At 38.6% G+C, this 23880-nt stretch overlaps 1 protein-coding gene across 1 annotated transcript in view; it reads left to right on the forward strand.

The window, feature by feature from the left end:
• The window catches only part of KIAA2026 (KIAA2026 ortholog), a 164692-nt gene extending 142083 nt beyond the window's left edge, over positions 1 to 22609 (forward strand). The window contains exons 6-8 of the mRNA XM_007946324.2: positions 5581 to 5696; positions 17443 to 17630; positions 18966 to 22609. Coding sequence (XP_007944515.1) covers positions 5581 to 5696; positions 17443 to 17630; positions 18966 to 22609 — 3948 coding nt within the window. The remainder of the gene's footprint in view (positions 1 to 5580; positions 5697 to 17442; positions 17631 to 18965) is intronic.
• The last annotated feature ends 1271 nt before the right edge of the window (positions 22610 to 23880 follow it).

A 23880-nucleotide genomic window follows, 5' to 3' on the forward strand; every position in this document is an offset into this window, starting at 1 on the left:
GAAACAACCTAAGTGTCCATCAACTTTGGAATGGATAACCAAACTATGGTATATACATGCAATGGAATACTATGCAAGGCTAAAGAATAATGTAGAATCTGCAAAACACCACATAACATGGATGAACTTGGAGGACATTATGCTGAGTGATATAAGTCAATCACAAAAGGACAAATATTGTATTAGTACGTTATTGTAAAAGTCAAAGAATGGCTTATCTGTAGAAGGAAATTTTCTCTGTGGTTACCACAGGTGGGAGGGTAGGGTAGGGAATATTGTTAGATAGATAGAGATAAGTATTGATTTGGGTGAAGAGAAGGGCAGTGTATCAAATGTGAGTGATCAATATGGTTGCATTGAGGAAGAGAAAGGTTCATGGGAGGTACAGACAACAAATGTGAATTCTTTTGCGCATACGGTACTGCGTTGTCAGTGAATGCAAACATGGGTATATGGATGGATGGATGGGTGGACAGGCTAAACGATTAGGTATGTCTATGAGATGGGGAGTGTATCCATGAACCTGTATAGGGTTGGCAGACAGTGGTCATATAAGTTTATGTGAATGATCAGAATTCCCAGGTGAATAGTGGAGCTCACAAGGGGAAGGTTGTGGTCACTGCTTGGTCACAGCCAGCTACCCAGAGGGACTGAGCAGTTGAACCTGCAGGCTTAGAACCATAGTTGCAGGGGACATCAAGCTCAATTGGCATAACATACTATACAAAACATTGTTCCACCTCCTACTGGGGCAAGTAGCAGTTGGGATCTTAAAAGTTTGCAAGCTGCTATCTAGATGCAGTGATTGGTCTCTCCTCGTCCAGAGCAAGGAGGAATGAAGAAAACCAAAAATTCATGGATACAATCAGTCCTAATGACTGGTACACCATCCGATCTGCAGCCTATATGACTACGAGACCAGAAGAACTAGATAGTGCCCAGCTACTACTGTAAAGCACTTGGAAGAGGATCTTTGTAGGAGATCCTGGATAGAGAGGGAGAACAATGGGACAAAACTCAAAATTATTTGGAGGAAAAAAAAGGGGGGGAGGACCAGGTATGTTGAGCCAATAGAGCTTGATGGAACCACTGAGACTGTGGCCCCTAGCTGCCCTTCAGGTCTTGAATTGAACCTATCTATACCTGTGGCTTCCAGCCAAGCAGAGGACAGGCATATGAGTTGGACATTTACCTGAGGACATTTACCTCACTCCTTGGAGAGAACAATCATGGGAGAAAGAAGGGCTGCTTATGCACAGGGAGACAGCTCAGGGGGCAGAAGGGCATGGAGGGATGGACCCAGGGAAGAGGTAATTATTGGGAGGAAGTGGGAGGGGAGCTGTTGCATTTTGGTAAATTGTGGTCAATATAATGAGACCAAGTGTATAGGAACTGCTGTATAGAAAGTGAATTTGTTGTGTAAATTTTCACCCAAATCACAATAAAAAAAAATTACTAGATTTTAAATAGATTTTTATATTAGAACCAAGCTTTGGCAAAGATTATCACCATCTCTGATTAATTTCTTTCAAAGATACGTCACTTTTCTTCTCTTTACATCAGTTCTGCTGTATACTATAAAACTCTGAGACCACGACTTAACTAGATAGGGACATGTTACTATTTTAATTCCATTTGGATTGTAAACATCACGTTTTGACCAAAGTAGATGAAGAGAGGTGAAACCAGTGGTGTTAGTTTCCCTTTTACTGTCAAGTGGTTAAAATCAAATAGCAGTCCCAGAGCAGGGCTTCTCAACTTTTTGGAAACCTATGCCCCCTTTTGATAGACATGAAAACAGTAGACGCACATACCCATGGCCCTTCATTGAGGTCATTGTATTATGTGAGTCTTCTAGCTAAAACATTAATCTCTGCTTTTAATAATTTGCATTATAGAAAAATAGACCTTGTGGTTTGTTTTCCAAATATACAAAATTGTTATATGTGCATTGTTCTGTTCACCTAGTGCTGCTGTGACAGGAATATACCACAAATGGGATGGCTTGAACAAACAGGAGTTTATTTTTACAATTTGGAGGCTGTTAAGTCCCAAGTTCAAGTGGGAGCTCTGGTAGCATAGTGGCTAAGACACTTGCCTGCTAACCAGACGGCTGGCGGTTCAAACCCACCAGCCACTCCTCGGAAGGAAGGTTGGGCAATCCTACTTCCGTAGTGATACTGCCTCGGAAACCCAAGGAGGGGTCGCTATGAGTCGGGTTTGACTCGACGGCACATAACAACAACAACAACAACAAAGTCCCAAGTTCAATGTGCCAGGCTCCAGGGGCTGGGTGAAATCCCCTCAACCTTGGGGCTCAGGTCTGCCTCCTACTCCCAGCCCACTGGATCTAGAGGCTTTTCTTCACTCAAGACAGCTGCTGGCTGCTGAGGCTGAAAAGCTCCAAGATTGACAAGTAAAAAGGCACAGTCTTGATGTTACCAAACCACATGGCAGGCCATTAATTTAAGTCCATTGAAAGTCCCAAGGTTGGCAGAGCATGGCAGGGCTGCTAAACCTACATGCAGGGTTCAATGCTATAAGCTAGAGGCCATTCCCAAAGCTGTCTCTTTTATTCGGGAAGCAGACCACATACCCAGAGCAGCTACTCAGCTGCGCCAATAGATTCCACTATGGAGTTAATTACCAATCTCACCGTGGGGAATAACTACATGCAGCTGCCCAGCCACTCTACCAAGCCTAGCCAAGTTGACACACAAACTTAACCACCACATGTATTTTCACATTATAAATGAAATACCATACCACCCACTACCACCCCCAGTTGAAAATATATATTATAAAGGGGAAGAAGACCAAAGAACATGTATAAAGTTAGAAGTCTGTAGTAATTTCCAGCCATGTTAGAAGGTAAGACAATTATATGGAAGTTTGAAATCTTTCCTCTGCTTAGTGTTTAAGGCCCCTTCCCTGTACATAGTTGGCTAGTTCAATATTCTGTTCCTGGGAATTAACACATAAATGCACACACTGCCATCAAGACGGATCCGACTCACAGTGACCCCTCCTTAGGTTTCTGAAGCGGTATCACTACAGAAGTAGATTGCCCAACCTTCCTTCCAAGGAGTGGATGGTGGGTTTGAACCGCCAGCCTTCTGGTTAGCAGTCAAATGCCTTAGGCACTATGCCACCCAGAGCTCTGTAACTAAAATAAAAGGCAAAATCCTTATGATCCTTTTAAAACTCTTCTCTACTCAAAACGATACTGTAATTTAGTAGAGACACAATCACAGCTGACTCATGTCTCAAAATAACACAGAGTCTCCTTTTTGTTCTTCATTTACCCAGTCCTGAGGTCCTCAGTCCCATAATACTTCTGCATTCCCCATCTCATCACCATCAGCCTCATCCAAACAGCAGTCACACTGCCTAGTTAACTCTATAACTGTTGTATTTCCCCCTTATAATCCCCCGTAGGAGGAATTCAACATGCCTGGTGCTCCTTAGTCTTATAACACTTTCTAGTTAATTCTACCACCAAGAGGATATTTATCCCACCTTCTTTCCTTACACCTTTCTGCATTCTGCCCTCCTTGCCTTCAGGGAAGTTTAGTGTCAAGCTTACCATTTCAATTTTGAGCTAGAGAATAGTTGAAAAGTAGTGCTGTTTACGTACATATATTGTTCAAGAAAATATCTCCTTTTTATTGAAACATAACCCTACCTCATGCCACAGCAGATTAGGTTAGCTATCTTCTGCCTTTTCATCTTCCTCAATTTAAGCTCACTTTCCATAGATGAAAATTATTCTTGTTTGGTTTTATTGTTTGTCAGTTTAATAATTTTGTTTTCATGGGTTACAATAAACACTTTATGCTGTCTCATACCATTTCTTTGAGTAGAATAAACTTTTGAAGTACAACTAGTTGTTGAATCCTTTGTATATTTCTAGAAAGCATTTAACAAGAAGTAAGGCTTGCCTGGGTTAGTATAAAACCAAAACCAAACTGACTGCCATTGAGTCATTTCCAATTCATAATGACCCCCATTGGGTTTCTGAGGCTAAATCTTTACAGAAGTAGATTGCTCCATCTTTCTTCCTTGGAGCAGCTTGTGGATTAATGAACTGCTGACCTTCTGGCTAGCAGCCAAATGCTTTATCTACTATGCCAGCCAGGGTCACTATATGAAATAAAAGTTGTTTGAATTTTTCTCCCATAATATTGTGATTTGTCATGCTACTCAGAAGGCAGAAGAATTAGTAAGCCTGAGTTCCATATTCATTATGGAAGCATGCACACACAATCCCACATCTTCATACTCCTTTTCTAATAGGCAGTTCCCCTTCCAAGATGTAAAACCTGAGAGGTAGAAATGTAGCTCTTTATTTTTATGCATAGACATTCTTTTGATGTAAAGCACAAAATTTATTTTCTATTTTAAAACTACACTATTAATCACTTGGGTTTTTATGTAACTAAAATCTCCATGGCCACAATGTGAGAGGTTTTATCTATGTGAAATTGGGAAATTTATGTACATATTTAGGATACTGTTTGCTATAATTGGTGATACCTTTCTGCTATAGTATTGTGCATACAAGCCATAACTCACTTAGCAGTTGCTATAGGATGAAGTCTAACTTGAAGCATGTTTGATGTAAACCATAACATATGGTTTTGTTTCCTTTGTTATAAAAGAAAATAGTGAGTAAATTGTATATGAATTACACTTCAAAGCAGTTACCAAAAAATAAAGGATTGTTATATAACATAGTGAGATGATGATGGTGATGATCGGTGCACACTGCTACTGGGGTGAGGAAAGATTGGCTACCCAGAGTTACAACTTACTGTTCCTATAAACGTATTAAATAACTATGGCAATCAGGTGGTTTTACATATATTAGTGAAGTGTGTCTGTGGTAGAAGTTTTTATATGTCAGATTAAGTGTATGTGATAATAGTTTTTAAGTAGTAGTGAGGTGGTCCTAACAACTTTGAGTTCAGAATCAGAGATCTAGATTCAAGTCACGTGACCTTATATAAGTTATTAATCTTAGTATAGAATTACAGTATTTAAAATGATAACTGGTTGCTTCTCTGTGCTGCTCATTTTTAAAAAATAATTGTAATACTTCCTAAGGAAGTTACATTTGTTAAAAGACTGCTTTTAGATATGATAACAAACCTAGCTTTTCACCCTGTTTTTCCTATTCTTTGAGAAAATTATAAAAACTTTACAGAAGTAAGCTATGTCATTTATATAGCTAATGAATATATGTGAATTAATATAAATGTTTATATATGTACATTTATGTAAGTGATTTATTAAAACATTTTACAATTGACCCAATTTTAAAGATATAAAAAAAATTTTGTCTCCCCATTTCATAAAGTGTGTTTCATATCCCTCCTTTAGAATTGAGAATCTTTTCAATATATAGAATAAAACTTTATTATAGGACTTTTCCCCTGTTCCTGCATCCTTCTGAAGAAGAAATACTTATTTCATGGGTTATTGGCTTTTTCTTTTGTTTTTTACTCTACAAATAAGGATTAACATTCCTTTTTCTTTTTTAATTAAATCTAAGATTTATTTTGAAAATTACATTTTTAGGGTAAATGGTATCATCGGAGGCAAGCTGTGAAAGAATTGCATAGTACATTGATTCGTCTTTTAAATGAGTTGCTGCCATGGGAACCAAAGTTAATGAAGGCTTTTCAAAGGAACAGGTAATCCAAGCTTTATAATCTGTTTCATTTATGCTTAACCAAAAAACCAAACCCACTGCCATCAAGTTGATTCCGACTCATCGTGACCCTATAGGACAGAGTAGAAGTGCCCCATAAGGTTTCCAAAGCTGTAAATCTTTATGTAAGCAGATGCTCCTGCAAAGGGAGCGGCCGGTGGGTTTAAACTGCTGACCTTTTGGTTAGCAGCCACGCACTTAACCACTACACCACTAGGGGTCCCTTTACTTATAGTTAGGTCTCTTAATCAATGACTGTAGGAGTATGTCGTGGGATCCTTTTGTGGTTTCCCAATCATCTGCAATTCAGCAAATATTCTTGAGTGTGTACTGCGTGCATAACACTTCTTAAGCCCTAAGAAAGCAGTTTTGTGGCTTACATTTTAATGGAGGAAAGACAGACTCAAATGTCAGATGGAGATAAGTGCTATGAAGAAAAAGTAAAGCCTGGTTTGAAGAGGATGAAGCTTATTAAAGCGTGTCAGGGAAAGCTTCCCTGATGAGGTGGTATTTGAAGGAAATGAGAGAAAAAGCCATGTGGATATCTGAGGAAAAAACAGATGCAGAAGCCCTGAGGTTGGGAGCAGGTTTGACATTTAGAGGAAATGCAAAAAAACAAGTATAGCCAGCTTAGAGTAAATGAGGAGGATCATGCTTAGAGACAGGAGTCAAAGAGGTAGGGATGAGTAGCCAAATCATATAAGTCCTTATTAAGGAGTTTGGTTTTACTCTGCGTGAGATGAAAGATTTTCAAGCAGAGGAGGGACATGATCTGACTTAAGTTTTAAAGCATTCACTGTAGCTAACAGTGATTAGTGTAGTGGGACAGAGACGAATCAGATAGACCAGTTACACTGTAGCAATAATCCAGGTAAAAAAATGATGGAAGCTTGGACCAGAAAAGTAGCAGCACAAATGGTGAGGAGTGACAAGAATCTAGACGTATTTTGAAAGTAGGGTTGGTAGAATTTGCTTAAGGATTGGATTTGAGATAAGAGGAAGTGAGAAGTAAGAAGATGATGCCTAAGATTTTTGGTTTAAACAACTGGAATAACAGAATTGCCACCAGCAGATAGGAGAGAATGAAAGAGTAGCTGGTTTGAGAATAGATCAGAAGCATTCAGGAGTTTTGGATTTCAGCATGTTAAGCTTCATAGGCTTTTTAGACATGTAGTTAGAGTTACTGAGTAAGTAGTTTGATATGTGAGTCTTAGTTTAAGGAGAAATCCAGGCTGGAGCCATGGATTTAGGAGTTATCATATAGATTGTATTTAAAGCTGTGAGATTGGTAGATACCACCTCATATGGGAGCATAGATAGAGAAGAAGAGAGAACTAAACCCTGAGGCATTCTAACATTTGGAGGTGGTAGATGAGTAGAACTTAGAAGAGATTGAGAAAGAGTAAGTAAGATAGGTGGTTAACTGACGCCAAGTAATATTCTAGAAACCAGGAAAAGAAAATATTTCAAAAAGGAGGGCTGCTTATGGTGGGCTGAGGAAGATGAAGATGGAGACTTCATTTTTTAATTTGGCAACATGGGGTCATTGATGACCTTAACCAGCTGTGTTGATAGAGAAGTGGGTGCAAGTCTTAGGGGTCTGTTCAAGGGAGTTAGAGAAAGGAATTGAAGGTATTGAATAGACAGTTTTTTCGTGGAGTTTTGCTATAAAGTGGAACAGAGAAATGGGGCAGTAGCTGGAAAGACAAACTTAGGTCAAGAGAGGGTGTTTTTTATTTGCTGTTGTTTGTTTTTATTAATGGAAATACACCATATTTGTATACTGGTGAAAATGACCCAGTAGCAAGGCAAAAATGTTTCAGGTGGAAGAAGGGACATTTGGTGGTATGATGTCCTTGAATAGGCATCAGCAGAGGTGTAGCTTAGAAGGGAAGATAAAGTTTGTAAGTGCACATGAAGGTAAGTTGCAGATGCAGTGTGAGCACTTAAAAGTTCTTTTCTGACTGCTTCCATTGTCTCTGAAATAAGAAGCAAAGTCATTAGCTGAGAGTGAGAAGGAAGGAAAACTGTACAGTACTACCAAAGAGATCATTATCTCTCTCTATTCTGATCTTAATGGTCTGAAAGGGAAATTCATCTCACAGATGTCCTTTGGTAATCCATTCTGGGCTCTTATCTGCTCCATAAATCCTTCACCTATAATTTAAAACATAAATAAAGTGAGAATAACTATGAACTAACATTTTTTACCATCACTCATCTGTCAGTTTGTTGTACTGTGATGACTTGCTTGTTGCCACGAGGCTGGAGGCTATGCACCCAGTATTTCAAATACCTTCAGGGTCAGCCCGGATGGATAAGTTTCAGCGGAACTTCCACACTAAGACAGACTGAGAAGAGGGGGCCATCACTTCTGAAAAAATTGGCCAATTAAAAGCTTACGAATAGCAGTAAAACACTGTCTGATATGTTACTGGAAAACACTATTAGCCCTGAAACATTGTCCTATATAGTTCTGGAAGATTAGCCCCTCAGGTTGGAAGGCACTCACAATGCGACTCTTCATGGTAGAGTCAACCTTAATCACACGGATAGAGTAAAGCTCTCAGGACCTCCATTTGTTGATGGGGCACAACTCAAAATGAGAAGAAACAGCCACAAATATGTATTCATAATTGGAATGCAGAATGTATGATAAGAATCTAGGAAAATTGGAAGTTGTCAGAAATGAAATGGAATGTATAAAGATCAATATCTTAGGCATTAGCTGAAATGGACTGGTTTTGACCATTTTGAATCAGACAGTCTTGTGGTCTATGCTGAGAATGACATAGTGAAGAGGAATGGTGTGGTATTCATCATCACAAAGACTGTTTCAAGATCTTTCCTGAAGTACAGTGCTGTCAATGATAGGATAATACCTATATTCCTACAAGAAAGACCAGTTAATACTACTGTTATTTAAATTTATCCATCAACCACTAAAGCCAAAGAAGAAGAAATTGAATATTTTTACCAAATTCTGCAGTCTGAACTCGATCAAACATGCAATCAAGATGTATTGATTATTACTAGTGATTGAAATGTGAAAGCTGGAACCAAAGAAGAATCATTGATAGTTTGAAAATATGGCCTTGGTGATGGAAAGGATGCTGGAGGTCACATTATAGATTTTTCCAAGACCAATGACTTATTCATTGCAAACACTTTTTTCAACAACATAAACAGTGACTGTTAACGTGGACTTCACTGGATGGAGTACACAGGAATCAGATCAACTACATTTGTGGAAAGAGCTGATAGAGAAGCTCAGTATCTTCAGCCAAAACAAGACCAGGAGCTGATATGGAACAGACCATCAATTGCTCATAAGTAAGTTCAAGTTGAAGCTCCAGAAAATTAAAAATAGTCTATGGGAGCCAGAATAAGATCTTGATTATATCCCACTGAAATTTAGAGACCATCTAAAGAATAGATTTGATGCATTGAACTCCATTGAGCAAAAACCAGATGAATTATGGGATCACATCAAGAACATCGTGAATAAAGCAAAAGGTCATTGAAAAGACAGGAAGGGAAGAAAAGACCAAAATGGTTATCAGAAGAGACTTAAGAAAATTGCTCTTGAATGGAGAGTAGCTAAAACTAATGGAAGAAATAACAAGATAAAAGAGCTGAACAGAAGATTTCAAAGAGCAGCTCAAGAAGACAAAGTCAGTTTTCACAATGAAATGTGCAAAGCAGTGGAATTAGAAAACCAAAAGGGAAGAACATGCTTGGCATTTCTCAACTTGAAAGAACTGAAGGAAAAATTCAAGCCCCAAGTTGTAGTATTGAGGGATTCTTAGGGCAAAATATTGAATGATGGAGGAAACATCAAAAGAAGATGGAAGGAGTACTCAGAGTCACTGTACCATAAAGAACTGGTCGATGTTCATTCATTTATGGAGGTGGCATATGTTGAAGAACCAATGATATTGGAGGAGGAAGTTGAAGCTGCACTGAAGGAATTGGTGAAAAACAAGGTTCCAGGAATTGACAGAATACCCATTGAGATGTTTCAACAAACAGATGCAGTGCTGGAGTCACTTGCTTGTCTATGCCAAGTAATTTGGAAGACACCTACCTGGCCAACTGACTGGAAGAGATCCGTATTTGTGCCAACAGAATTAGAAATTATCGAACAATATCATTAACATCAGACACAAGTAAAATCTTGCTGAAGATAATTCAAAAACAATTGCAGCAGTATATTGACAGGGAACTTTCAGAAATGCAAACTGATTCAGAAGAGGACATGGAACAAGGGATAGCATTGCTGATGTCAGATTGATTTTGACTGAAGGCAAAGAATACCAGAAGGTTGTTTCCTTGTGTTTTATTGACTATGCAAAGGCATTTGACTGTGTGGATCATAACAAATTACGGATAACATTGAATAAGAATCGAAATTCCAGAACACTTAATTGTGATCATGAGGAACCTGTACATACACCAGGAGGCTGTGGTTCAGACAGAACAAGGGGATACTGCATGGCTTAAAATCAGGAAGGGTGTATGTCAGGATTGTATCCTTTCACCGTATTTATTTATTCTGTATGCTGAACAAATAATCCAAGAAGCTGGGCTATATGAAGAAGAACACGGCATCAGGGTTGGAGGAAGACGACTCATTAACAGCCTGCAATATGCAAATGACACAGCCTTACTTGCTGGCAGTGAAAATGACTTAAAACACTTACTGATGAAGATTAAAGACTGCAGTCTGCAGTATGGATTTCATCTCAACATAAAGGAAACAAAAATCCTCACAACCAGACCAATAAGCAGCATCACAATAAATGGAGAAAAGATTGAAGTTGTCAAATATTTCATTTTACTTGGAGCCACAGTCAGCACCCATAGAAGCAGTAATCAAGAAATCAGACATCATATTGCACTGGGAAAATCTGCGGAAAAAAACCTCTTTAAGATGCTGAAAAGCATAGATGTCACTTGGAAGACTAAGGTGCACCTAACCCAAGCCATGGTATTTTCAGTTCCCTCATATGCATGTGAAAGCTGGACAGTGAGTAGGGCCACTGAAGAAGAGTTGATGCCTTTGAGTTGTTGTATTGGTGAAGAATGCTGAAAGTACCATGGACTGCCAGAAGAACCAACAAATCTGTTCTGGAAGATGTGTAGCCAGAATGCTCCTTGGAACCAAGAATGGCCAGACTTCATCTCACCTACTTTGGTCATGTTGTCAGAAGGGACCATTCCCTGGAGAATGATATCATGCTTGGTAAAGTGGAGAGTCGGTGAAAAAGGGGAAGGCCTTCAATGAGAAGGATTGACACAGTGGCTGCAGCAATGGGCTCAACTATAACAAGAGTTGTGAAGATGGCACGCAACTGGGCAGTGTTTCGTTCTATTGTACATAGGGTCACTATGAGTTGGAGCTGACTTGACAGCAGCTAACAGCAATATTTGTTGAATATGTGTGTGCCACATGTACTGTGAAGGAGCTCTGGTTGTGTAGTGCCTAAGACATTGACTGCTAACCAGAAGGCTGGCTGTTCAAACCCACCAGCCACTCCTCAGAAGAAGGTTGAGGAAACTACTTCCATAGTTAATACTGCCTCAGAAACCCAAAGAGGGGTTGCTATGAGTCGAAATCTCAACAGCAGATTACAACAACAGCATGTACTGTGAGATAAGTACTGTTGTTTTTCCCATTTTACAGATAAGTAAACTAATGAGTAGAAAGGTTAAGGAACTTGCCCAAGGCCTTAAAGCTAGTAATGGCAGAGGTGGTACTTAAACTCATTTTTGTACAAGTAAAAATTTGTAGTACAAATATTCTGGAGAGTGCATGTACATATGTTAAAAAAAAACTGATGGTAAAGGTTAAGGATAAAGTATGAATTTCAATTGCAATCACAAGGTTAGGAATCTCTAAAAAATATTTTGTAAATCATTTGGAAATGTTCTCATCTCTCCATAGTTTCTCAAAAACATATCCATTTTTATGTGAGGGTGATCTCTGAAAGTTAGATCACATCTCAGCTTTCTTTCCTCCATGCAAAAAAAAAAAAAAAAAAAAATTCAGAAAAGAAGAAGTTCCAACTTCTGGTAAGATGGAGGAATAGGCTGACAAGTGACACAGACCCTCTTCCACAAAGAAAAGAAAAACCAATTGACAGAGATACAGAAGATAGTCCTGGAACCCTGAGCTTTGAAAGGAACTCTACAGAAGTAGGCATCAGCTAGTGGAAAAACCTGAAGGAAAAACAGTGAGTACGGAGATGGTCGGAGCTACGGACTGTCAGCTACTCTGATGAGACCAATAGCCTGAATATTTCCAAGTGGTGTTGAGAACTGAGAATTGACCTAAAGATCAGTCCTGGTCACCAAGGGCTGCAGGGACAACTGCTCTGGTGGCCTGTGACTAGGACGGGAAACAGCAAAGAGGGAAACAACCTGAGCTGTGGACTTCCCACTGTCCGGAGGGTGCAGCCATTTTGATTTTTTACATGTGGCAGCCATTTTGGATATTTAAAGTGACCGAGGGTGCAGCCATTTTGGATATTTAAAGTGACCAAGGGCGCAGCCATTTTGAATGTTTATAAGTGGCGGCCGTTTTGGATATTCAAAGCGACTGAGGGCGCAGCATTTTGAATGTTTACAAGTGGTGGCCATTTTGGATATTTAAAGTGACCGAGGGTGCAGCCATTTTGAATGTTTACAAGTGGCAACCATTTTGGATTTTAAAGCAATAGCATTCTCATTCGGATTCCAGGCACCTAAGAACAGGGTCTGTTTGCTAGGGTCGGCAAGGACGTACGAGAGACTGACAAAGGAAAGGAGACAGGTGGTGAGTATGTAAGTGCTGTCAACTAGTGAATAGAGGAGCACAACACAGTACCCTGCCTGTATAGATAACATACAAACAAAACAAAGAAAACGAAAATTGTGGTCAAGTGACTCTGACATATAATCACCAATTAAATATAAACACAAAAACATCACAATGCCTCGGAGACAACAGAGCATCATAGTCCCCACAAAGAAGCAAGATAAAGCAGGAGAAACAAGGAACCAGGATACAGATCCAAAACACATCCCTGAGGAAGATGCAGCACTGGAACTCCCTGATAAGGAATTCAAAAGAATTATACTTAAGTATCTTCAAAGGATTGAAAGACAGATCAAGGAAAACACAGACAAAACCTTAAAAGAAATTTGGAAGAAAACACAAGAACACAATGACAAAATAAATGAAAAATTAGAAATGATTCAAAATCTACAGATAAAAATCCAGAATATCAATACTAAATTGTCAGAAATAGATAACACATTGGATGGGCAAAGGAGTAGAATTGATGCAATGGAAGACAGAATTAATGAGATTGAAGACAAATACCTGAATATTTCTTTGGAAAGGGATCAATCAGAAAAAAGATCAAAAGCCTAAGGTTTGCATACTTTATCCTTAACCTTTACCATCAAAAGGAATAACCTACGTGTCATTGGAATTCCAGAACAGGAAGAGAAAAATGAAACCACTGAGAAAATTGGCCAAGATTTGTTGGAGGAGAACTTCCCTGATATGATGAAAGATGAGAATATATCCATTCAGGAAGTCCAACGAACCCCGAACAAGAGAGACCCCAAAAGAAAATCACCAAGAAATACCATCATCGAACTCACCAAAACCAAAGACAAAGAAAGAATCATGAGAGCAACATGGGAAAAAAATGAAAAGTTACCTACAAGGGGCAACCAATAAGACTGAGCTTGGATTTCTCAACAGAAACCATGCAGGTGAGAAGACAGTGAGATGGTATGTATAAAACACTGAAAGTGAAAAATTTCCAGCCAAGAATTACCCAGCAAAATTGTCTCTCAAATATGATGGTGAAATTAGGACATTTCCAGATAAGCAAAAAAGAAGGGAATTTGTTAAAACCAGACCAACCTTACAAGAGATGCTAAAGGGAGAAGCAACAACAGCCAGTGACAACTGAACCATTAACACACATGATGATATAACCCAAAAACTAACCCAGCTATGGAAGTGTCCAAAGTAACTAAGCCTACAAGATTGTAAACAGGGAACCAGAGACATGAATTGACAAATGAGAACAACTGTAAACCAAAAAGAGGGAAAAAACTGTGTCGTCACAGAACTTCTAGATGGTAGGGAAGTCAAGACAACTACAAGATAGAACGGACTGTTTTAAACTTGGTAAGAAAAGTATAAATCATAGGGTAACCTCAAAGAAAAATGATAGACCTTCACATCAAAATAAAAAAGAGGACCATCATAAATATTCAGCAAATACTAAAACAATAGCAATGAAGGAAGTGATAACATGGATTCGTAAACAAAACGAGCTCAGCATAGAAAATTACATGGAACAAAGAAATCGACACAATGAAAAAGCACATGACAAAAATGACAGCAACAAATTCATATTTGCTGATAATTACATACCTGGCATGGGACTTATCTCTAAGATTGATGGAAAACTCCAAAACCTCAACACCAAAGGAATTAACAATCCAGTTGAAAAATGGGCAGAAGATATGAATAGACACTTCACCAAGGACGATATTCAGGTGATCAGCTAATAACATGAAAAGATGTTCACAATCATTGGCCATCAGAGAGATGTAAATCAAAACAACAATGAGATATACCATCTCACCCCAGCAAGGGGTGAGATCAAGAGCCTTGATGGCAAGGTTCAGTGAGACAGAAAATAATAACAAGTGCTGGTGGGGATTTGGAGAGATTGGGACTGTCATACACTGCTTGTGTGACTGTGAAGTGACACAACCACTGTGGAAAGCAATACAGTGATTCCTTAGAAAGTTGGAATTGGAGATGCCATTTGACCCAGCAATCCCATTAGTAGATATATATCCTAGAGAGGTGGGAGCCAGGATAGGAACAGATACATGCACACTCATGATCATCATAGCACTGTTTACAATAGCAAAAAGATGGAAACAACCTACGTGCCCATTAGCGGAAGAATGGATGACCAAACTATGGTACATACACATACTGGAATGCTATGCAGCACTAAAGAATAATGTAGAGTCTGCAAAACACCACATGATATGGATGAACTTGGAGGACATTAATGCTGAGTAAAGTAAGTCAATCACAGAAGGACAAATATAGTATTAGTTTGTTGTTGTGGAGGGTCAAGGAAAGGTTTATATATGGAGGGAAACTTTCTTTGTTGGTTGCCAGGGGTAGGAGGGGAGGGAACACTGCCAAAAAAAAAAAAAAAAAAATGCATTGACCCATGTCACTTAAGTTTTGTGTATTTCACTGTACATAAATTATATTTCAATAAAATGCATTAAAAGCAAAGTAAAAAATAAAAAAAGGAAGAAGATTCCACAGCTCCTTCCTCCTGGCTTGTATTAGGCTTAAAGTGTTTTCCAGTATATGGCACACAGACCACCAATGTCGGAACCCCAGGTCCATATTTTAAAAAAAGCCCAAACCCACTGCTATTGAGTCAATTCCAACTCATAGCGACCCCTTTGGGTTTCCAAGGTGGTAAATCTTTATGGAAGTAGATTGCCCAGTGTTGCTTCTCCAGGTCCATATGTTGTTGTTGTTATGTGCCGTCGAGTTGGACCCAACTCACAGCGACCCCTCCTTGGGTTTCCAAGGCAGTTATCACTACGGAAGTAGATTGCCCTGTCTTCCTTCCGAGGAGTGGCTGGTGGGTTTGAACCACCAGCCTTCTGGTTAGCAGTCAAGTGCCTTAGGCGCTAAGCTACCAGAGCTCCTAGGTCCATATAGGAGGGCAGTTAAAAAGCTTTTATTACTATTTTAGTAGTATATGTTTCTTTAATATGCTTGTTCTGATCTTACACATCAGAAGTGAGGCTGGGATATAAAAAACAGTGTCTGTTGGAATGCTTATTTTGAATCCTTAGCCACCACATGAAAAGTCCTAATGTCCTGAGGCAGCCATGCTGTGAAGAAGCCCAAGCCACTTGGACAGACAATAAGTAGATAACCACGGTTCAGTAGTCCCTGCTGAGCCCAGGCTTTAAGTCATTCCTGCCCAGGCACCAGACATATGAGGAATGAAGTCTTCTGATGATTCCACATCCCCAGCTGTCAATCACCTACAACCTTTTAAGTGTGCTAGTTGAAAATGTGGACATGATGGAGCAGACATAAGCTGTCCCTGTTGTTCTGTCTGAACATAGAATCCATGAACATAATAAAATGGTCCTTCTTTTACTGTACGGAAAAAAAAAAAGAATCAAGAATAGTAGGAGGGTATAGAATTTGTGGCTAATTGCCTCCATGAATGAATGCCTCCTTTGCATGAGACTAGAATAACTGGATGGTGCCCAGCTACCATTATCGAATATTTTGATCAAAGATTCTAAAGAAGAATCCTGATCATAAGGGGGGAAATGCACAACAGAATTTCAAATTCATTTGTGGACACCAGACTTTCTGGAGCCCTGAAGGGTGGATGAAACCTTGACACTATAGCCCTGAGATAACCTTTAAATCTTAAACCAAAAATATCTTGGAAAGTCTTAAAACAAAATAGTTTAGCTTAACTAGTAAAAAACAGTCTGCCTTGAGCATTAAGATCTTTTAATAACTTATCTATGTGGGATCAAAATGACAACAACAACTCAAAAAAATTAGGAACCATAGGGTGCTATGAGTTTATGTTAATGCAGGAGGAACAACTCAGAAAAGGAAGGTGAAAATGTTGCACAACTCGAATGTAATCTGTGTCAGTGAATTGTACATGTTAGAAACTTTTGAATTGGTATATGTTTTGCTGTTTGTATTATCAACAACAACAAAATAAATAAAAGTTTCAAAATATTGATAGGAATAATTGAAAGTAAATAGTAAATAACTTCAAATTTGGAAAAAAAAAATTTCCAGTGAGATGCAATAGTTTACCCATCATTACTCTCAGGATTAAATGATGAATTGGTTTGTTCATTTATTATTATCTGCATAATGGTAAAAAAAAATAATAGATAATATAGCTTACAATTTGATTGATTTTCATATTTTTAAAAAACTGTATACATAATTTTAAGAACATCTTAGAATTTTTCTGTCAGTGCAGCTGCGAAAAATACCACCTTTCTTTCATTTTATTAGTCTAACAACAGCCTTTAGAAGGACAAGTAGGTGGTTTAGATAGCCGCACTTTATTCTGAAATTTCAATCTTTAAAGTTATGTATGTCTACACCCTGGATTTTGTCTTTTTGAAAAATTAATCTGCTATTGGTAAGATTGAACTAAGCATGTTAGGCATATTTGAAATTAAACTGTAGTTTTAGTGATTTTATTCTGGAAATATTTTATACACCTACCCCTCACCTAATTGACATGATTTGGTTCCAAACACCAGGTCATTATGTGAAAATTGGCATTATATGAAAATGGAGGATGACTACATCATTACATAACTGCCATATTACATCATTGCGTGACTGCCTAACTACAACCAACTTGACACATAGCCTTAACCATCACAGCCAGCATTACTCTTGCCTTGTACTTTGGCACTTGTTACTGTACGTTGTTAATGCACAAAATAATCGGATAGTACATTTTTTACCATTGTCATAAATGTGAAAGAAATGTTAAATAATAAGATAGTTAATAAGTGAGAAGTAGGTGTATAGTAAAAATGTTGAAAGTTAGGTTAGCTTTGAGGAGTTTAATACATATATATTGTTTGTTGTGTTGGGCATTTTATTTCAGGAGCCGCCTAAAGAAAGACTATGATGATTTCAGAAGACATCCTGATCATGGTAAATTTACCAGAGAACTGTGGACTAGTGAAGAAGGTGAAGGAGACCCTGGAAAAGACTCTTCTCAAGTAGAAGTCAGCAAGTGTGTGCACTCAACAGAACTTCTAGATATTTTGGAGAAAGATCATTTTGATTCAGGTATGCATTACAATAGTTTTAGTCAATGTTAAAAGCACAAAGAAAAGTTTTAGTTTGTTTTTTGGAGGTAAAGGATAATCTAGTGAACAAAGTGTATTGATTGGGGAAATACGTTTTGAAATTGGCATTATATGAAAATGGAGGATGACTACATCATTATGTAACTGCCAAATTACATCATTGTGTAACTGCCTAACTACAACCAACTTTACACATAACCTTAACCATCACAGCCAGCATTACTCTTGCCTTGTACCTTGGTGGTTGTTACTGCCCAGTGTACGTGATTAATGCACAAAATAATTGGATAGTACACTTTTTATCATTGTCATAAATGTGAAAGAAATGTCAGACAATGAAATAGTAAGTTAGAAGTAGGTGTATAGGTAAAAATGTCTGAAGGAGTATTGCATCTTTACAAGGTGTTTCTTGGGAGTCATTATAACTTTTTCAAGTTGTTTCTGGAGCACCACAAACTTCACATCCTTGATCTGTAATCCCCTGAAGTTACCAATTCCCTTCTTATTCTAGTTTTGAACACTACTTCTGAAGTTTGCTTTAAATGAAAGTTGACCAGTCCCTAACACAGTGAAGTTTGTGGGTTTTGTTTTTGTTTTTTAAGGGGAATGACTGAGATTGGTGGCCTAACAAGTGAAGAGTGGACACATTGTTCTAATAAGAATAATAGGTTGGATCGACTTGTAATTCATTTCAATTATATTAGTCTATAAATTTAATAACTTCTTAGTTATATAAAGTTTTAATATTAAAGTTTGTGGTTAGAAGTATATTAACCTATTGTTTTCCATGTTTTTGGTGAGTTGAGGAAAAAAATAACTTCTCATTAATCCTGTTTGACCAGATATGAATATACATTTTTGTATTGTAAAGATAACTAAAAGCCAGAAAAAGATGACATTTTAGTTCTTTAATCCTCTAAAATTGGAATGTGTCTTCGGTGTCATCGTTTTCCTCTCTAGGGGAAAAAAATAGACTGGATTCCTTTCTACATCTAAATTCTGAGCCCTAGTTGCTGGCCTGATTATTTCTTTAAAAGATGTGAAATTTCCTTTTGCACTTATATTAACAACAGAATTCACAGGATAGGACCAAAAACAGATTTCTCATTAATAACAGGATAGTTACGATACCAAGATTACCATGTCAAAAGTCACCTTACTTGTATTTCCATTAGTATTGCTGAGACTTTAGAATTGCTGAAGGGTAGATTTAATAAATTGCTAGTTCAAAGATTGACTTATTTTTTAAAAAACAATTGATTGGTCTTACTACTGCTGTTTGTATAACCAAAATGTTTATTTTCATAATTTTCAGATGATGTGAAATTGTCAGAAATAGATTTTCCTATGGGGAGAAGCAAGCTATTGAAAAAGGAATTGCCTTCTAAAGATGTACTGAAGACACTGCCTAAAACACTGAAACGACCATCCAAACAAACTAGTTATCTGGATGATAGCACAAAAGAGCTTTCCCCAAAGAAGAAAGCAAAACTAAGCACAAATGAGATGGCAGTTGTGCACCTAGAAGGTGATGCACAGATTGATTGTTTGAGTGAATCGATCCAAACAGAGCCACCATTTCCAGAGTCATTTGCCTCAGTGGATTCAACACCAGTGTCTACTCTCCAGAAAAGGACCAAACCTATTCAGGCCTTGCTTGCAAAGAATATTGGGAACAAAGTGACCTTAACAAACCAGCTGCCTCCTTCCACAGGTAGAAATGTTTCTGCCATGGAAAAGCCAGTGCTATCTCCTCCAGAAGCAAGCCCCATGAAGCCAGCGCTGACCTGCCATCCCAGTACTAAAGGCCCTTTGCAGATGGTATATAAGATGCCCTGTGGCCAGTGGTTGCCAGTAGATCTCCATAATAGCTCTGTAAAGATTCAGATGCAGCCTGTGTTGGATCCTAAAACAGGAGAAAAAATCATGCAACAGGTTCTCATTCTGCCCAAGAATTTTGTGATTCATCACAAGGAAGGAAAAGCAGTTGCTAAAGAAATACCCCCACTTCAACAGAAGGGCACAGAACAGCTTTATTCATCTCTCCCACAGAAAGCAAATGTAAACTCTTCTTTAGCATCAGTTCTTGTCAACTCAACAGCAACTGCTTCTACTCACCTACCTAATACAGTTTTCAACAAGACGATTTCACCTTTATCAAATGTGAGTAGTGCTAGACCACAGCCTTTGTCACCTATCACCTCTGTAAGTAGTTTATTACCACCAACAGTTGAGACTAGCCAGAGTGAGGCAGGAAAACCGAAGAATGCAGTTTCAGCAGCCACATTCCCTCAGCCCATCACTTCACCCACCATTTCCTCAACAGTTCAGCCTCTCTTACCAGCAATGACACTAAGTGGATCTACAAATCCTGGAAGTTCCCTCAATTGTTTTGCACAACAAGCTGCCGATTCTTCTGAAGTAAAGCAGGAACTGAAGACTGTGTGTATAAGAGATTCACAGTCAATTCTTGTTAGGACACGAGGTGGGAACACAGGAGTTGTAAAAGTACAGACCAATCCAGATCAAAACTCACCCAGCAGTTTATCTTCAAGTCCAGTTTTCACTTTTGCTCCTCAGCTTCAGGCATTTCTGGTGCCAAAATCAACAACTTCATCATCTTCTGCTTACTCACCAATATCTGGAACAACTACTACATCTTGTCTCCCACCCTTTGGCCAAACACCAACTTCTGTTTCCATTCCAACTGGCTTTAATCCATCCATAGGGAAAAACCTCAAACTTACATTAGGCCAGCCCTCTTGCAGTGGTAATTTGGGCCACTTGATAGATAAAACATCACCTGTGTGCTCTTCTCCTTTGAAGTTCTCTGTTTCTTCTAGCCCTATACTACCATCAACAACAAATAGTTCCGTTAATGTAATTAGCATAGCAACAGGAAACTGTGGACAAACCAACACAAGTGTTATTCATACTCCAACTAAACAGCAGCAGGTAGATTATGCCCCCAAAAATGATTCTGTTGCATGCTCTGAAGCAATAGCTGCAACAAATGGAGATGTGGTCAGTGGGGTTCCAGTTCAGAAGCTTATGCTGATGTCAGCTCCCTCTATTCTTTCTCCAGGCAGCGGAAGCGCGATCACTGTGCCACCTGCACTGACATCCACAGCTGTCTCTACCCAGAAAGTAGTTTTTATTAATGCTCCAATTCCCAGTGGCACTTCAACCCCAGCAATTGTTGCAGAATCATTAAAGCAAACTCTTCCTCCCCAGTTGAGTAAAACGTATGTTAAAACTCCAGAGCAACCCCAAATAGTGTTGATTCCCTCTACCATGGGAGCACCCATAAAAATAAATCCATCACCAACAGTGTCTCAGATAAAAGATGTGAAAATTGGATTAAACATAGGTCAAGCAATTGTAAATACTTCAGGCAGTGTGCCAGCTGTATCCTCAATTAACATACTGCAAAATGTCACCCCAAAAGGAGAAGAAAAAAGTAGCAAGAGCTATGTTTTGCCATTGTCAACAAATGGTAGTTTAGTTCCAGTAAGCTCCAATCTTGTGAGTCAAAATCTCACCCCTGTCAGTGAGTCCGTGGGTGCTGCAGCAAGAGCAGTAAGCATGTGTTCAGTAACAGGACCAAATGTACCTTTGGGTTCTCTTTCAGTGACCTCAAGCTGTGCTTCTGTTGGGACACAACCTCCTGTTTTGGTCAGTGGAAATGATACCTCTTCAAGAATGATGCCCATTTTGTCGAATAGACTTTGCACATCAAATCTTGGCAACACGGTGGCTATATCAACTGTGAAAACAGGACATCTTGCATCCTCTGTTCTGATTTCAACTACACAACCAACAGTGTCTCCCCAATGTTTAACATCAGCTTTGCAAGTCCCTGTTACTGTTGCCTTGCCTACACCTGTGAGCGCATCTCCTGCCATAATCAACACAGTGCCACATCTGGCAACTGTCCCAGGGGCCACACATGCTGGATCTCTTTCTAAAAGGCAATCTCAAACTTCTGTCCAGTTCCAATCACCAGGGATTTCAACTACAGTGCCAGCACATGCAAACACAAATAAACCTCAAAGTGAACTGCCATCCCTCTTACCAAGTCCAGGTAAAATAATTAATATTTCCAATTGTGCTGCTCTGCCAAACCAGCAAGTGGCCCCTGCTTCAGTAAAATCAACCCCCAGTTACAATTCTGCTCCCAGTGGCTCTGCCACTCACACTGCGACAGCACCATCAAATATAAGTAGTCTGGCAGGGGCTCAGTTCAGTGAGCCTTGCATTCAGCAAAAAATTGTCATCAACACCAGCACACCTTTGGCACCAGGTACTCAGATCATGATTAATGGAACCCGGTTTATTGTTCCACCACAAGGTCTTGGAGCTGGCAGCCATGTTCTTCTTATATCTACTAATTCCAAATATGGACCTCCCTTAGTTCTGAACACTGGCCCAGGCATTGTGCCTCCACCAGTAGATAACCCTGCCCAGAAGGTCACACTAGCATCAAGTCATTCTTTAAGTGGCCAATCTGTAAAACATCCTCTAAAAAGCTCTACAAAAATTATAAACTCTCTTGGGAATGCTAGTTCTCTACCCATGGTACATACAACACCACAAATAGTGAACACAACTGCTAAAGTGTCTGTCCCACTTCCAACACCAGGAGTGTCATTGACTTCAGTAATTAAGTCTTCTCCAGCTACTCTTCTGGCAAAAACTTCTTTGGTTTCTGCCGTTTGCTCTAGTAATCCTCCACTGCCAAGTAGCACTTCAGTATTTCACTTGGACACATCTGTTAAGAAATTGTTGGTCAGTCCAGAAGGAGCCATTTTAAATACCATAAATACTCCAGCATCTAAGGTTTCTTCCCTCTCTCCATCTCTCTCTCAAATTGTTGTATCTGCCAGTCGAAACCCTGCCTCTGTCTTCCCTGTGTTTCAGTCGTCTGGTTTGGGGAAGCCAGACACAGCTGCATCTTGAATTTAGATGAAATGAGCCAGTTTTTAAATAATGGGGCATTGTTTTGACACTCAGAAGAATTTTAACTGTTCATTATAATACTTTTGGAAACATACTATACGTAGTTGTGTGTCTTGCCTCTCATTTTTTAAAATACATGTTCTCATTAGCTTGCAACAAGGTTTAGTTTTCTTGGGGAGGGAAAAATCTGTTCCATTTCACTCAGTGGTATGAGTATGTTTCCAGTGATGCTTTATAAACAGTCAAGATTTACCTGCCTGTAAAACATACATTGAACAAAGTCAAGTTTGACAAGTTTAGAGTAAGCTAGCCTTTTGCACACTTGCATTGAATATTTCTTCCTGAATTTGGACTATTGCAGCGTATCTACACTATGGTATTCTGTGTCATTAGTGAAATCTTATTTTTGTTTCTGTAAAAATATACATACATATATATATATATATATATATATTTATGCATTGTGCAGATGGCAGTCCATGGTGTAAAATTGTACATATTCCCAAGTCCCTAACATCCTGTACTAAGCTATATGTACAAAGAACTATGCTGTCTTATTTATGTTTTGTTTACATAATGTATAGTTTTTTAAGTATTTTAGTAATTTTGGACCAGTGAACTGTTAGCAACAATGCAGAAGAATCTGCATGTAATAAACTGAGTTGCTGTATTTCTTTGCTTGAATAGCATTTTTAAGGTGTATGCTTGTCCTGTTGATAAAATGCATTATATAAATGAAGACAGTCCTTTACAAAAAAGAGTTCAGGCCAGGAAATTTGGATTAGGGCATTACAGATTTCAGACTTTACTTCCACATATCTGATTCTCATAGTGCTCTTGAGAAATTAAGAGATACGTCACAGGTCACTCAGCTAGTAGGTGACAGAGCCAGTATAGTATGTAAGCATTTTTTTTTTTTTTTCTTTTTTCCATGGTTCTACCTTACTCATAAAATTTCCCCATAAAAAAATGGTAACCTTTTTCTTTTCATCCTCCACCAAATTTTAACCAACATAAGTGATCTTTCTTCTGGTAAGTGTATTTGGTTTCTGTTTCTATATCCCAGATACACTTCTTAAAAGCTTTTCCATTTTCAATAATTTTAGATTCATAGGAAGTTGGAAAGATAATAAGAGAGAGAGGTCCTGTGTACCTTTGACCCAGTTTTCTTAGTTTTTGTTTTATAAAACTGGGGCATTGGTTCATGGTGACTGATTTTCTACACTGTTTAAAAATGTGGTTTTATTTCGTTTTGTTAGTTTAGAATGAAA

Source organism: Orycteropus afer, unplaced genomic scaffold, assembly GCF_000298275.1.
Source record: "Orycteropus afer afer isolate SDZICR_OR568_19922 unplaced genomic scaffold, OryAfe1.0 scaffold00156, whole genome shotgun sequence".
Classification (NCBI taxonomy): Eukaryota; Metazoa; Chordata; class Mammalia; order Tubulidentata; family Orycteropodidae; genus Orycteropus; species Orycteropus afer.